The sequence below is a fragment of the Cricetulus griseus genome (assembly GCF_003668045.3).
Source record: "Cricetulus griseus strain 17A/GY chromosome 1 unlocalized genomic scaffold, alternate assembly CriGri-PICRH-1.0 chr1_1, whole genome shotgun sequence".
Classification (NCBI taxonomy): domain Eukaryota; kingdom Metazoa; phylum Chordata; class Mammalia; order Rodentia; family Cricetidae; genus Cricetulus; species Cricetulus griseus.
The window spans coordinates 225,074,351-225,086,152 of NW_023276807.1; the positions used below are offsets into that span (position 1 = coordinate 225,074,351).

Below are 11,802 nucleotides of genomic sequence, written 5' to 3' on the forward strand. Positions count from 1 at the left end.
TTGTTTTTTTGAGACACGGTTTCTCCGTGGCTTTGGAGGCTGTCCTGGAACTAGCTCTTGTAGACCAGGCTGGTCTCGAACTCAGAGATCCGCCTGCCTCTGCCTCCCGAGTGCTGGGATTAAAGGCATACGCCACCACCACAAGGCTGACAGTAAATATTTTAAAGAAAGAAAAAGTACACCTCCTCTAGTCCCTTCCTGTCTCTGTGTCTCATTTGCATGAGTGGGCACCTCCAACCCACGACATCTTTTTACTGTGACTATCTCCAGAACTACATATCCAGAAACAATGGAGCCAGTCGGCCTGAACTGTGGTCTTTAAGTTCCTTTTGAACTGTTTCTACTGAATACTTGTCACAGCAACGAAAGCTAACGTGGAAAAGCTCAAGGGCCTCATGCTGTGCCATGTCTTGCTTACCAAGAGACAGTTTATGTATTTATTTGATCTCATGTATTCTAGACTGGCCTTGTGTTGAATGACGTTTTACTCTTGCCTTTTTGAGAGGCCCGCCACCCAGCTCCCAAATAAATCACACGCAGAGGCTTATTCTTTGTTATGAATCTGGGCCTTAGCTTGGCTTGTTTCCAGCCAAATATATATACCTGTCTACCTTCCTCTGGGCTTTTATCTTTCTTCTGTATCCCTTTTCTTTCCTTCTTACTACACGTCTGGCTGTGTAGTTGGGTGGCTAGCCCCTGAAGTCCTCCTCCTTCCTGTCTCTTGTTGCTCCACCTTACCAATTCCTGTCAGCTAGTTGCTGAGCCAGCCTCCTGGCCACAGGTGAATTTTATTTAATCAAACACATCTCTGCATCATTAAACAAATGTCTCAGAGCATAAACAAAAGTAACACACCTTAAAATAATATTCTACAACTGCCTTGAGCTTGAGGCTAACCTTGAACTTCTGATCCTCCCACCTCCACCTCCAGAGTGCAGGGATTAGAGGCATGCACTAGCACACTGTTTACGAAGTGTTAGGAATCAAACCCAACATGCAAGTCAAGTGTCTTATCAACTGAGCTACATCCACAGCCTGCCTCCCCTTTTTATTTTGGATTTTTATAGTTGCATCACATCTGAAACTGGCCTGGAATTCACTATGTAGCCCAGGCAGGCCTTCATCTTCCAGCAATCCTCCTGCCTCAGTCTCCCAAGTGCTTGGATTACAGGTATATGCTATCATGCCGTGGTTGGGTCTGTGCAGCTTGTGCATGGGTCCTTTAGCTATGGGTCCTCAGTCTATGGTGATGGGTGTGCTGTCATGTCTAGGGTACAATGAATCCAAGTAGCAAAGGTAGCAACCAAGGAGGTACAGCTTTAGCCCATGCCAATTCCAGTTGGTTTCATTAGAGAATGAACCTTCACTATGGTTATCTATATGATTGACCCAACTGGTTCTATCACCTTTGTTTCCATGTTTCATGGTTCCAAGAAAGGAAATCTCTACCTTCCAGTCTGTAGTTTTCCAAATGGCACCAAACACATAGGCTACTGTCAACAGTCGGAGTCAGAAAAAATAGTATTGGCCAGTGCTGTGAGAACAGCTTTGAGTTCTGTCCACTAAGCGGAGCAAATACATCCATTTTCCTTGCCACACATTTGGTGAGGATGCTGCCATAACAGCCCTTGGGAACACCGCTGGTTTCAGCTTAGCAAACATCAGTGAGCCAGGGCCTGGCATAAAAAGAAACCTCTGTGAAGTGGGAGCTTCATGAATCATCCATCGGCTTGCTTTGGGCTGTGGAGCAGAGGATAAATTTACCAAAGGAACAACAGCTATCCCTGCTCCCAACCCCCACATCAACAGAGCTGAATGTCAGGCCAGTGTATTGCAATACACTGTAGTACTGTGACACAAAAGGCTGGTTAGGCCCTACACACATGCATGCTAGATTAGATGCTGAATCAGAGTTAGCCCACCTCAAAAGGGGAGTATCTGTCATGAGGCCTTGATGGGTACAAGTTGGGTTACTTCGCCAAGCAGTTTTTTTTTAATTAATTATGTGTGTGCATATACTATAGCACATGTGTGGAGGTCAGAGAACTACACAATTGACAATTGGTCCTCTCTCCTTCTACCATGAAGATATGTTCCAGGGATTAAATTTAGATGAGTCTAGACAATAGGTTCTTTACCTATTGTAAAGAGCACAGCACCACCGAGGCACAGCACCACCCTCACCCAGGTGTTCAGTCTTAATGAGAACTTAGAAGCAATCTCAAGAGTTGTTTTCAAAAGGATTATGTCAGCTGAGTGTGGTTGTGCACGCCTCTAATCCCAGCTGAGGCAAATGAGGAAGATCAGGAGTTTAAGGCCAGCTTTTTCTACATAGGAAGTTCAAAACGAATCTGGGTTATGAAAAACAAAAACAACAAAAACCCTACCTGTTTCAAAAGGCGAGAGAGAGAGAGAGAGAGAGAGAGAGAGAGAGAGAGAGAGAGAGAGAGAGAGAGAGAGGTATTATTCCCATCCTAGGAGCAGCAAATCCCAACACCACCATAGAACCACCACGCTGTGGAGGCTACTTCCCTTTGATCATGCTAGTCAGCAAAGGGCAAAGACTTAGTTATCTCACAGCAACCATTAGGGTTGTGGGGTCCCAAAGATGGGAGCACAAGTCTATATGAAGCAATTTCCATGATTCCTTTAACATTTATGAGCATGTGACACATTAATGGAAAACAAGTGTATACTTTGTACACCCACAAGGGAAAGCCACAAAGCAGTACAAGGAACGTGCTCAAAGCCCAACCCACAGGGTTTTCCTAACTCTTTCTTCTTCCTGGAAGAGAGAAGGACACTACAGTTGGATCAATTTTCTCACCCATTTGCTTAGAGATGTAGGTGTTGACTGGGACACATGCAATTTGCACATAATAGTTACTTCTTGATTCTTTCAACCAGAACTTACTGGTTGGCTGTTATGTGCAAGAAACTATTTTATGTACTAAAATATCACCTATGCACAAGACTCAGCTGTGCTCTACAGCCATATTCTAGTGGGAATATCAGCTAAAAAGTGAAAGTATCACTGGGTGATGAGTGGCGTAGAGGGAAGCAGGAAAGAGGAGTAAAAAGCACCAGAAATGTGAGTTTTCTTTTTGTCTCTTCTGAAATAAAGCCTTGTTGTGTAGCCTAGATTTACCTGGAACTGTGTAGCACAGGCTAGCCTCAAACTCATACCCTCTGGCTCTAGCATCCTGGCAACAAGGGGAGAGCACCAAACCTGAGTTTGCTAATTCATGTAGAGTGGCCAGGGACTCTCAGACAACCAAAGGGTCTCAGAAGTAAGACCTAGAAACATCTGGGGAAAGTTGAGTCTAGGCCTGGGGAAAAGATGGGGGTGGGGGGCAGCCTACACACTATGTGACATGGCAGCAAGGTCTGTGTGGCTGAAGTAGAATAACTCAGGAGACTTGGAAAGGATGCAGAAATCACAGGAGGGTTCCATGCCTTTTTATGATTATGAATAGACTGGCTTAATAAAAACTTGCTGATCACAAGTGTATGCTACTGAAACCTATCTATCTGGTACTCAAATTCTTTCTAATTTAAAAGCAACATGGTGCGGGGGTGGGGGGTAGGACAGGACTGGAGAGATGGCTCAGAGATGAAGCGCATTTATTCTTGCAGTAGACCTGGGTTTGGTTCCCAGCATCCATATGGTGGCTCACAACCATCCATAACTTATGCTCTTCTGACTTCCGCAGACAGCAGGCATGCACGTGGTATACACACATTTTTTAAAAAATTAAAAGCAAACTAGGGAGCTGGGTAAAAGGACGTGCTGCACTTCATGACTTGAGTTCTATCCCTGGAACTCACGTTAAAAGCAGCAGAAGCCGGGCAGTGGCACACGACTTTAATCCCAACACTCGGGAGGCAGAGGCAGGGGGATCTCTGAGTTAGAGGCCAGCCTGGTCTACAAATCAATTCTACGACAGGCGAGGGTACCCAAAGAAACTCAAAAAACAAAAACAAACAAAAAAGCAGCAGAAACAAGAGGCCCTGTATCAACAGGTAGAAAGTTGAGAGCCCAATCGTAAAATTGTCTTCTGACCTCCACATGTATGAACCCCAACTCACACAAGTAATCCTTTTAATTAAAAAAGCATCACTATACAATAAGAGCTATGGTAGTACTATTCTTTTAAAAAATTAAGTAAAATAAACTGAGTGAAGACAAGTGATTTTTTTTTCCTCCCCAAGATGTCTCATGGAGTTGAAGGCAATCCCAAGCCTGACTTAAGTCTATTGAAGTCGCTTACACAAAGAAATGAACAAGTCTATCGTTCTATTTCTAACACAATATATACACACACAGATGCAGGTAGTAATACATTTGCATTCATTTGCACCCTTATATGAACTGCCTTCCCAGCCCCCGTTATTTGCACATATTTTTGGTAGGAATGGATGCTTCGATTCAGAGGCTCAGCCAAGAGAGTACTTGCCTCACTTCCCAGCCTTGTACCCATGGATGAGCTCTCTAACTCGTGCATCAGAACTTAGAGACAGGTGGTGAGAACTGACACGGTTGAAAGTGTCACTGTTAAGCCATTTTAAATGGTGAAGTAAGTACAAAGGTGTTACACGCTCTTCTTGGAAGACTCAAAGGGTGCTGCACGCCTGTAGTTAAAGCATTTAGGAAGCTGGGGGCAGGGTTGAAAGTTTGAGTCCAGACTGAGCTATATAGAGAAATTGTCTCAAAAAAAAAAAAGAAAAAAAGAAAAAAGAAAAAAAGAAAAAGAAAGTAAGTTCTCCAAGAACTACCAATTGCAAAATAGCAACCATCTAAAGACACAAGGTCATTTGGTTACACCACAAAGAGGAGGGTTCTGAATCATGATAGAGAGGATCCCAGAGACTCAAGGGCAGTATTTAAAAGCACAAAGGCCTGGAGCCCAGAGATAATCAAAGCTGCCTTAGATCAGACAGGATTTCCATGGCACACACTCCCAAGGAATCTTTCCTCCCATTCTTTATGAAGACTAATCCCATGACCCAACAGAACCGATATTAGCTTTTGGTTCCAGGACAATAGGGCCACTAAAGATTCAATCTCTTCATACAGCTGATTGGACAGCCTAAGAGGCTCTGTAGGAAAAGCCCCTGTGGTGCTCAACAGACTAGAGAAGGAGAAAGAAAAGGGAGACTACAGGAAGAAGTACCCAGAGGCTCTAGGGCCACCTGGCAGTCCTCATTGTGGGGTTCATCAGTATAGATGCTACATGCTAAGACATTGGCAGGGGAGCGCTCCAACTTGAATATGCCTCAGTCCTACTGACAAGGAAGAGATATGTTCTTCCAGGCACCAAACACAGCACAATGATCCCACCAATGAAGAAGGCGACAGGCAGCAGTAAGTATGGCAGTGGGAACCAGGCAGGACATGCTGAACATGGTGATGCTAGGAGGCAGAAGGGAACCTCTCAAATGCCAAGCTTCTAAAGTAGGAGGTCACATCTATCAAGGATCAATCCCAATGCCCACTAAGGTTGTTTTACTATTTTAAGCAGTACTGGATGTAGTGCAATGGGAATTCTGTGGCCAGATGTTTCTTTTGAAAAATACCTTTATGAAAGTTAGTCTATTAGCTACTAATCACAGAAGAGTAAGCCACAGCCCACTTCATCACCTAAAGACCTTTGAGGGTGCCAGAAGGGGCCTCTAATTTCTTCCAACAGAAACTCCAATAGGAAGCAGATGGCTAGGACAGCAAGGGATAAAAGGTACAGAAGAGCTGACATGAACATTCACTGTATCAGCCTAGGGTGGGAATGAGATGCAGACTAAGGATCGTGGCCTAGGCGCTGAGGCTCAGTGGTAGAGCCTAGCATGCTCCAGGTCCTAGGCTCAGCACCAGAGAGAGAGAAAAAAAAAAAGTAAAAAGCAATGAAGTCACAAAAGTAGGGATGTGAGCAGAACCAGTTACTCCTTCAGAGTATGATGTTCATTTGTTTAGAAAATGACCAAGGAAAGGAAAGGGAAACTAACATTTATTGAGCACAAATATATATATACACATATATACAGATATATAATGGATGCTGGTCTTGTGCAAGGAATTCCCAGCTACAATATTCCATTTGATCCTCACACCAACCCTGTGAGGTAGGTATTATTCTCGTGTTTGTTGGATGAGGAATATGAGGCTCAGAAAGTTTAGAGTAGTTTGTTTAAAAACACAGAACCAGTGAACTGGGACTGAGTCTTAAGTCTCAAACTCTACCCTTATTCTTTCCTATCTGCTTGAACACTGCCCCTTCCTATCCATGTAGCCCATGGTTCCCCAACAAGAAGCCTGTCCCATCCTACCTTGGGAGGATGCAGTTAGTAATGGGGATTAAGACATAAATAAAAAATAAATTAACAGGGTCAAGTTCCCAGCCAGCACTGAGGATGTATCTTCCATACTCATGCTGTGGGAAGGTCACTGTGCCATTCACAGCTGACGGGGGTAGGTGGTGCAGCATGGGCCCTAATCCAGAGAAACTGGAACTACAGCTGCCAAAGGCTGCAGTGGGTGGGTTAAACAGGTCCCTTCTGGGCTGCATGGATTTGAGAAGAAAACGTCTGGAGCAGGCAGCAGTCGTGGGCAGTCACCGTCCTCCTCCATCTGTTTATTTCACCGGTGTTTGTGATCCAAGAGGGATTCAAAATCAGGAGAACATACAAGTTTGTGCTTCACATGTCCCAGGACTGTCATCTCCCCTGTCCTGCTGTCTCCAAGGCCCACAGACACCAGTTCCTGCCATTCAACAGAGACATCAGTTAGGACCACACACCCAACTCAGCCCTCAGTCCTGAGTTGCCCTCCCAGCCTCAGCCCTGGCTGCTTAATACTCCCCCAAAGCCACTCCCTGGCCCACAGGGGTCGCACCTGCAGGAAAGAGCAGGTTGTTCCCATGGTCACATCCAGGGTCACCTTGCCCAGGAGGAGCTGTACCTTCCCCGATTTTCGGATGAGCAGCTTGCCCACTTGACCCTCTGTCAGGTCAGCCAAGGTACAAGCGTTCTCTGCCAAACGGGCTTCCTGTGGAGAGAAGCAGTAGATCAACACTGGTCAACAATTTTTATGAAGGAACCCCATTCAGTTTCCCAGAGAGAAAGGCACCAGCAGCAGAAGTTTCTGCAACGAGGACTGTGTGCTGGAGCTATCAGCCTGGAGTATCCCCAGAACTCGCTCTTGAACATACCCGGTCTTTTTCCTGCTTTATAACTACCATCTGTCCATCCTCGCCCTGCACCTCTGTCTTGATAGGCTTGATGTCCTGAGTGGGTGGCTGCCCAGGGAGGGTATCAGGCAGCTGAAGGAACAGCAGTTCTTCATCCTTCGAAAGGCTCAACTCCCTGAGCAGCTCTGCAACAGACACATCCTTTGGGAGACCAGGAGTCTTCCTGGCTGCTTTGGGAGGGGCCTTCACCTTGGCCTCCTCTTCCTCATCCCGCGGCTCCTCTTTCACTGTCCAAAGTGAGATAAAGGAAAAGACATCAAGTAGCTACCCAGAAAGCCAGCTCACTGTTCCCAACCCTTCACACCCATGTGTCCCACTGTTGCTCAGCCAAGAGGAGAAAGAAAGAAATCCAAGAGGTGTGCGACTTCTCTAAAATGGGACCGTTGAGGCCACGTGTACTGATATACAATGACAAGTAAACTCCGAGGAGAGAGTCTGTCTTTGTTCTGTGCCTATACTTCTGAGTGGGAATGAAAAGGCGGTGATTGTGAGGTGATGCAGCAGTCTTGGAGGTGATGTGAGAGCTCCAGGGATACCTTTTACAGAAGGCACGTCCACTTCCATGTCTTCTTCCTTAGGGCCAGCCGAAAAAGGCTTAACATCTGGCTCTTCACTCTCCTCCTTAAAAAGCCACCCTGAGTGAGCCAGTGGCAGCTGTACCGGCATGTTCCGTGTGTCATTCTTTAGCCCTGGGTCATCGATGAACTGCCAAAGAGTTGAAGTCACAGAGAATGTCAGCATATGTGCCCAGGTCACGGCCTATTACTTATCTCTCATGTTTGAACACGTGTGCGTACGTGCGTGTGCGTGTGCGTGTGCGTGTTACTAGGGACTAAATCTAGGGCCTCACACATGGAGACACCACTCTGACCACTGAACTACACCCCCAGTCCCACTCTAGTGCTTCTGTAACCAAAAGCTCCAGGACATCAATGAGCCCTGCATTCCCTGACCTAGCTCCCTAAAAAGCCCGATCTAGGAGCTACAAAGAAGCCTGTCGACATGTTGTGGAATATCACTTTAACAAAGATGTGTTACATTTGTTTGTGCTCCATTTGTTTAATGATGTAAAGGTGTGTTGCTTTGCTTGCCTAAGGCACCTCATTAGTCTAATAAAAAGCTGAATGGCCAACAGCTAGTCAGTAAAGGGATAGGTGGGGCTGGTGGGCAGAAAGAATATGAGGAGGGATCTAGGCTTGGGAGAGAGGGAGAGAAAAGGGAGAAAAAGAGGGAGACACCAGACAAGACACATGGAGGAAGCAAGAAAAGTAGGACATACAGAAAGGTAAAAGACCCCAAGGAAAAACGCTGATGAAGAGAAGCAGATTAATATACATTATAAGAGCTAGTAGGGGGGCTGGAGAGATGGCTCAGCGGTTAGGAGCACTAGCTGTTGTTCCAAAGGTCCTGAGTTCGATTCCTGGCAACCACATGGTGGCTCACAAACATCTTGAATGAGATCTGGTGCCCTCTTCTGGCCTGCAGGGCACATGCAGGCAGAATACTGTATACTTAATAAATAAAATCTTAAAAAACAAACAAACAAAACAAAAACAAAAAGCTAATGGGACAAGGCTAAACTAAGGTTAAGCAGTGTCTCCGTGTCATGATTTGAGGGCTAGCGTCTGAGAAGACCTGTTACACCTGTCCACCAGGCTTCTGGTACCTACATCATCCTTCTCCAGCATACGCAGGATCTGCTTGGTTTCTTCATCTGTTTCTCTCTTCTCTTTTTTGATGTTGATGATATGAGAAGGTCCCATGTCCGACATATCCACTGTCTTATCCCAGTTCCCTGTGGGAAATCATCCTGTTTACTAGGGATAGATAAGGAAGACGGCAACAGCAAGGAAAACCAAATTGGGAATGGAGAATTCTATTGCTCTGCCTTCTCCGGCAACCTGAACCGAAATCCAAAACTGATCCCTTCTGGGTACCTTTTTTTTTCATCATTTCTGCAGGGCCCTGCTCGAAGATAGAATGGGACTGGATCACTTCTGGGCGGCCACGTCCCCGTCCATGACCCTCACGCTGGCGGTCTCTATCCCGCTCACGCTTTTCCTTCTTCATGGTTACTTCTTCCTTTGGTCTGGAGGTGAGAACAGATAAAGGGGGCTGCCTCAGAAAACTAACCTTCCTTGCCCACCCCATTTCATCCAACTGAGCTGAGCTTGTGAGCCAGTAATAACATCCTGAACAGTGGAACCCAATCATTTGCTGGAACGTTTCTTTCATGAGGCAGAGTCTTTCATTTCCCTTTATTTTACCTTCTTGCCCAAAATGTGGGGTTTTTGTTTTATTTTTCATTGCCTGAAACAGAACGGCTGGGACGAAGAGGAACTTAAGGGCAAGTGTGACGATCTTAGCCCCACCTTAGCAGTATTAGAAGGCAGCCTAAACTATAAGAGCTAGATGGTTGTCCAGCCCCTGAAGTTTTCCTTTCCTTTCCTCTTCTCATTCCTGTCTTCCCTCAGGTACTCTCTGCCATGTATTCACTGTCACACCATAGGCCCAAAGTGAAAGAACCACTTGATCATGGACTAAAATCTACAAAACTTTGAGGTTCAAAATAAAATCTCCCTCTCCGTAAGTTAATTATCCCAGCTATGTATTACATTTTTAAAAAGAATAAGCCAGGCGTTGGTGGCGCATGCCTTTAATCCCAGCACCCGGGAGGCAGAGGCAGGCAGATCTCTTTGAGTTCAAGGCCAGCCTGGTCTACAGAACGAGTTCCAGGACAGGCTCCAAAATACAGAGAAACCCTGTCTCAAAAAACAAAACAAAATAAAAAAAAAAACCTCTAATACAAAGTACCTTGGAAGCAAGCAGATCTCTAAGTTCTAGGCCTGGTTTACAGAAAAGAGTTCCAGGATATGCAGGGCCAAGTAAAGACCCTGTCTCAATAACAAATGTGCCTCTACCTAATCTGGGATGAAGGGAGAACCATCAGTGAATAAGCCAATGGCATAAATTTAAATTTTTTTCTTTTTGTTTTTTTGAGACAGGGTTTCTCTGCGTAGCCTTGGCTGACCTGGAATTCACTGTAGACCAGGCTGGCCTCGAACTCACAGAGATTCTGCCTCTGTCTCCCAAGTACTGGGATTAAAGGCATGCGCCCCAGTTGCCAGGCATAAACTAAAATTTCTGAGCGACACACCTAAAGTCATAGCGATTCAGGTTAAGTATTCTAGTCCTAGCTACTTACTCTTCTTTGATCTTCCGACTGATGATGTTTGGGGTGAAGGTTTTCTGAAAAGTAAAATACAATAATAGTATTTTCCAAGTGCTATATAGACCAGTCAGTTTCATTGGGGAAACAATTCTGGGAAGGCTTAGAAAGACAGATCTGTCAGTGCTCACAAATGGATGATATGGTATACTATTACCAGAAGTATCCAAGGCAAAGCTAAGTAGCTTTATTCTTGTGTCTCTGTCTTTTTCCTTTCAGAACTATTCATTAAATGCACAGTTATGTACAAAGAGCAGCTAAGGCCATGCCTACGAGTCATCACACTAGAATAGTAGTTTCGGTTCTGGCATCCAAAGAGTTCTGAACACTCAAACTGCAAGTTAAAGCTTATGGCTGCCTGACTTTCATGGGATTTCCAAAGGTGTCCAAAACACAAGAAGCACTTTTGGACGTCCTGAATTAACTAGCTTCTCTGCCTTTTAATTGCATGTGAAACCAACCCAGTATCTTGTACCAAGACTTGAAGGTCTCCCTAGAGGTTGACATGGCATCAGGGAACATGTAGGCCCTACAAAATACATCAGGAGTTACATCCCTACGGCTTGGAACTCAAGGTATTTGGGTTTCTGTACAAACAAGCTCGCAGGTACCTTCTTGACTCCGCCAAGGGTGAGGTCCCGGGAGCGAATGGAGGGAAGGCGGCCCGGAGTAAGCGGGGGTGCAGGCCGCCGGTGATCAGCCCCCGACCCCCGAGAGAAGGGGTCGCGGCCCTCCAGGGTTGCTGGGCTCGCCCGCTGCGTTTCCTTCCGACATGGTGCCTGCAGGAAAATGGGCAACCAAGTGACTCCAAGGGTGGGACGCGCGGACCCTGGGCGGAACTCCACCCACGTCCTCCCGCCCCCCGTCGTGCGTCGTTCTCGATGCGCTCAGCTCCTCCCCGTCCCACGTGCGAGGCTCCCCGGAGCGACCCCTGGCTTTGGTCTCCCACATGCCCTCATCCCGGGACCGCCGGACGCACCTGTGCTGAAGCTCCACGCCGAATGTCAGCCTCACCTCCGACACGACCCGCCACCGGCCTGCTCTTCCCACAGACGGAAGTCTGCGTGGCAGGGAAGGGCGCTGCCTTTGGGGCGGAAGTGGACATCAAAGAGGCGGGACCGAGCCATAGTATTTATCCACGGCGCCTCGCTACCCTCCGCCTTCTCTCCCGGTTCTCCCGGAGTCGGGAAAAGCTGTTAGAGGGCAGAGAAGCTGGACGAAGGGCGGGTGGACCCCCGCAGGGGGGGCAGCGTGTCCTCAGGGACGGTTGGGGTTCCAAGGTCGGCCACACTTGTGAATCCCCCTAAGCAAGCATGGGGGTGGCAGGCGTGC

At 46.6% G+C, this 11,802-nt stretch overlaps 1 protein-coding gene across 1 annotated transcript; it reads right to left on the bottom strand.

Moving 5' to 3' along the window:
* Positions 1-5,985: 5,985 nt before the first annotated feature.
* On the bottom strand, positions 5,986-11,281 carry Polr3d (RNA polymerase III subunit D). Its single transcript, XM_027390200.2, is given in 9 exon segments — positions 5,986-6,754; positions 6,887-7,039; positions 7,203-7,468; positions 7,778-7,946; positions 8,912-9,036; positions 9,179-9,330; positions 10,447-10,490; positions 11,082-11,175; positions 11,177-11,281. Coding segments are annotated over 9 exon segments (1,194 nt in total). The 5' UTR covers positions 11,245-11,281; the 3' UTR covers positions 5,986-6,631.
* Between the last annotated feature and the right edge of the window lie 521 nt (positions 11,282-11,802).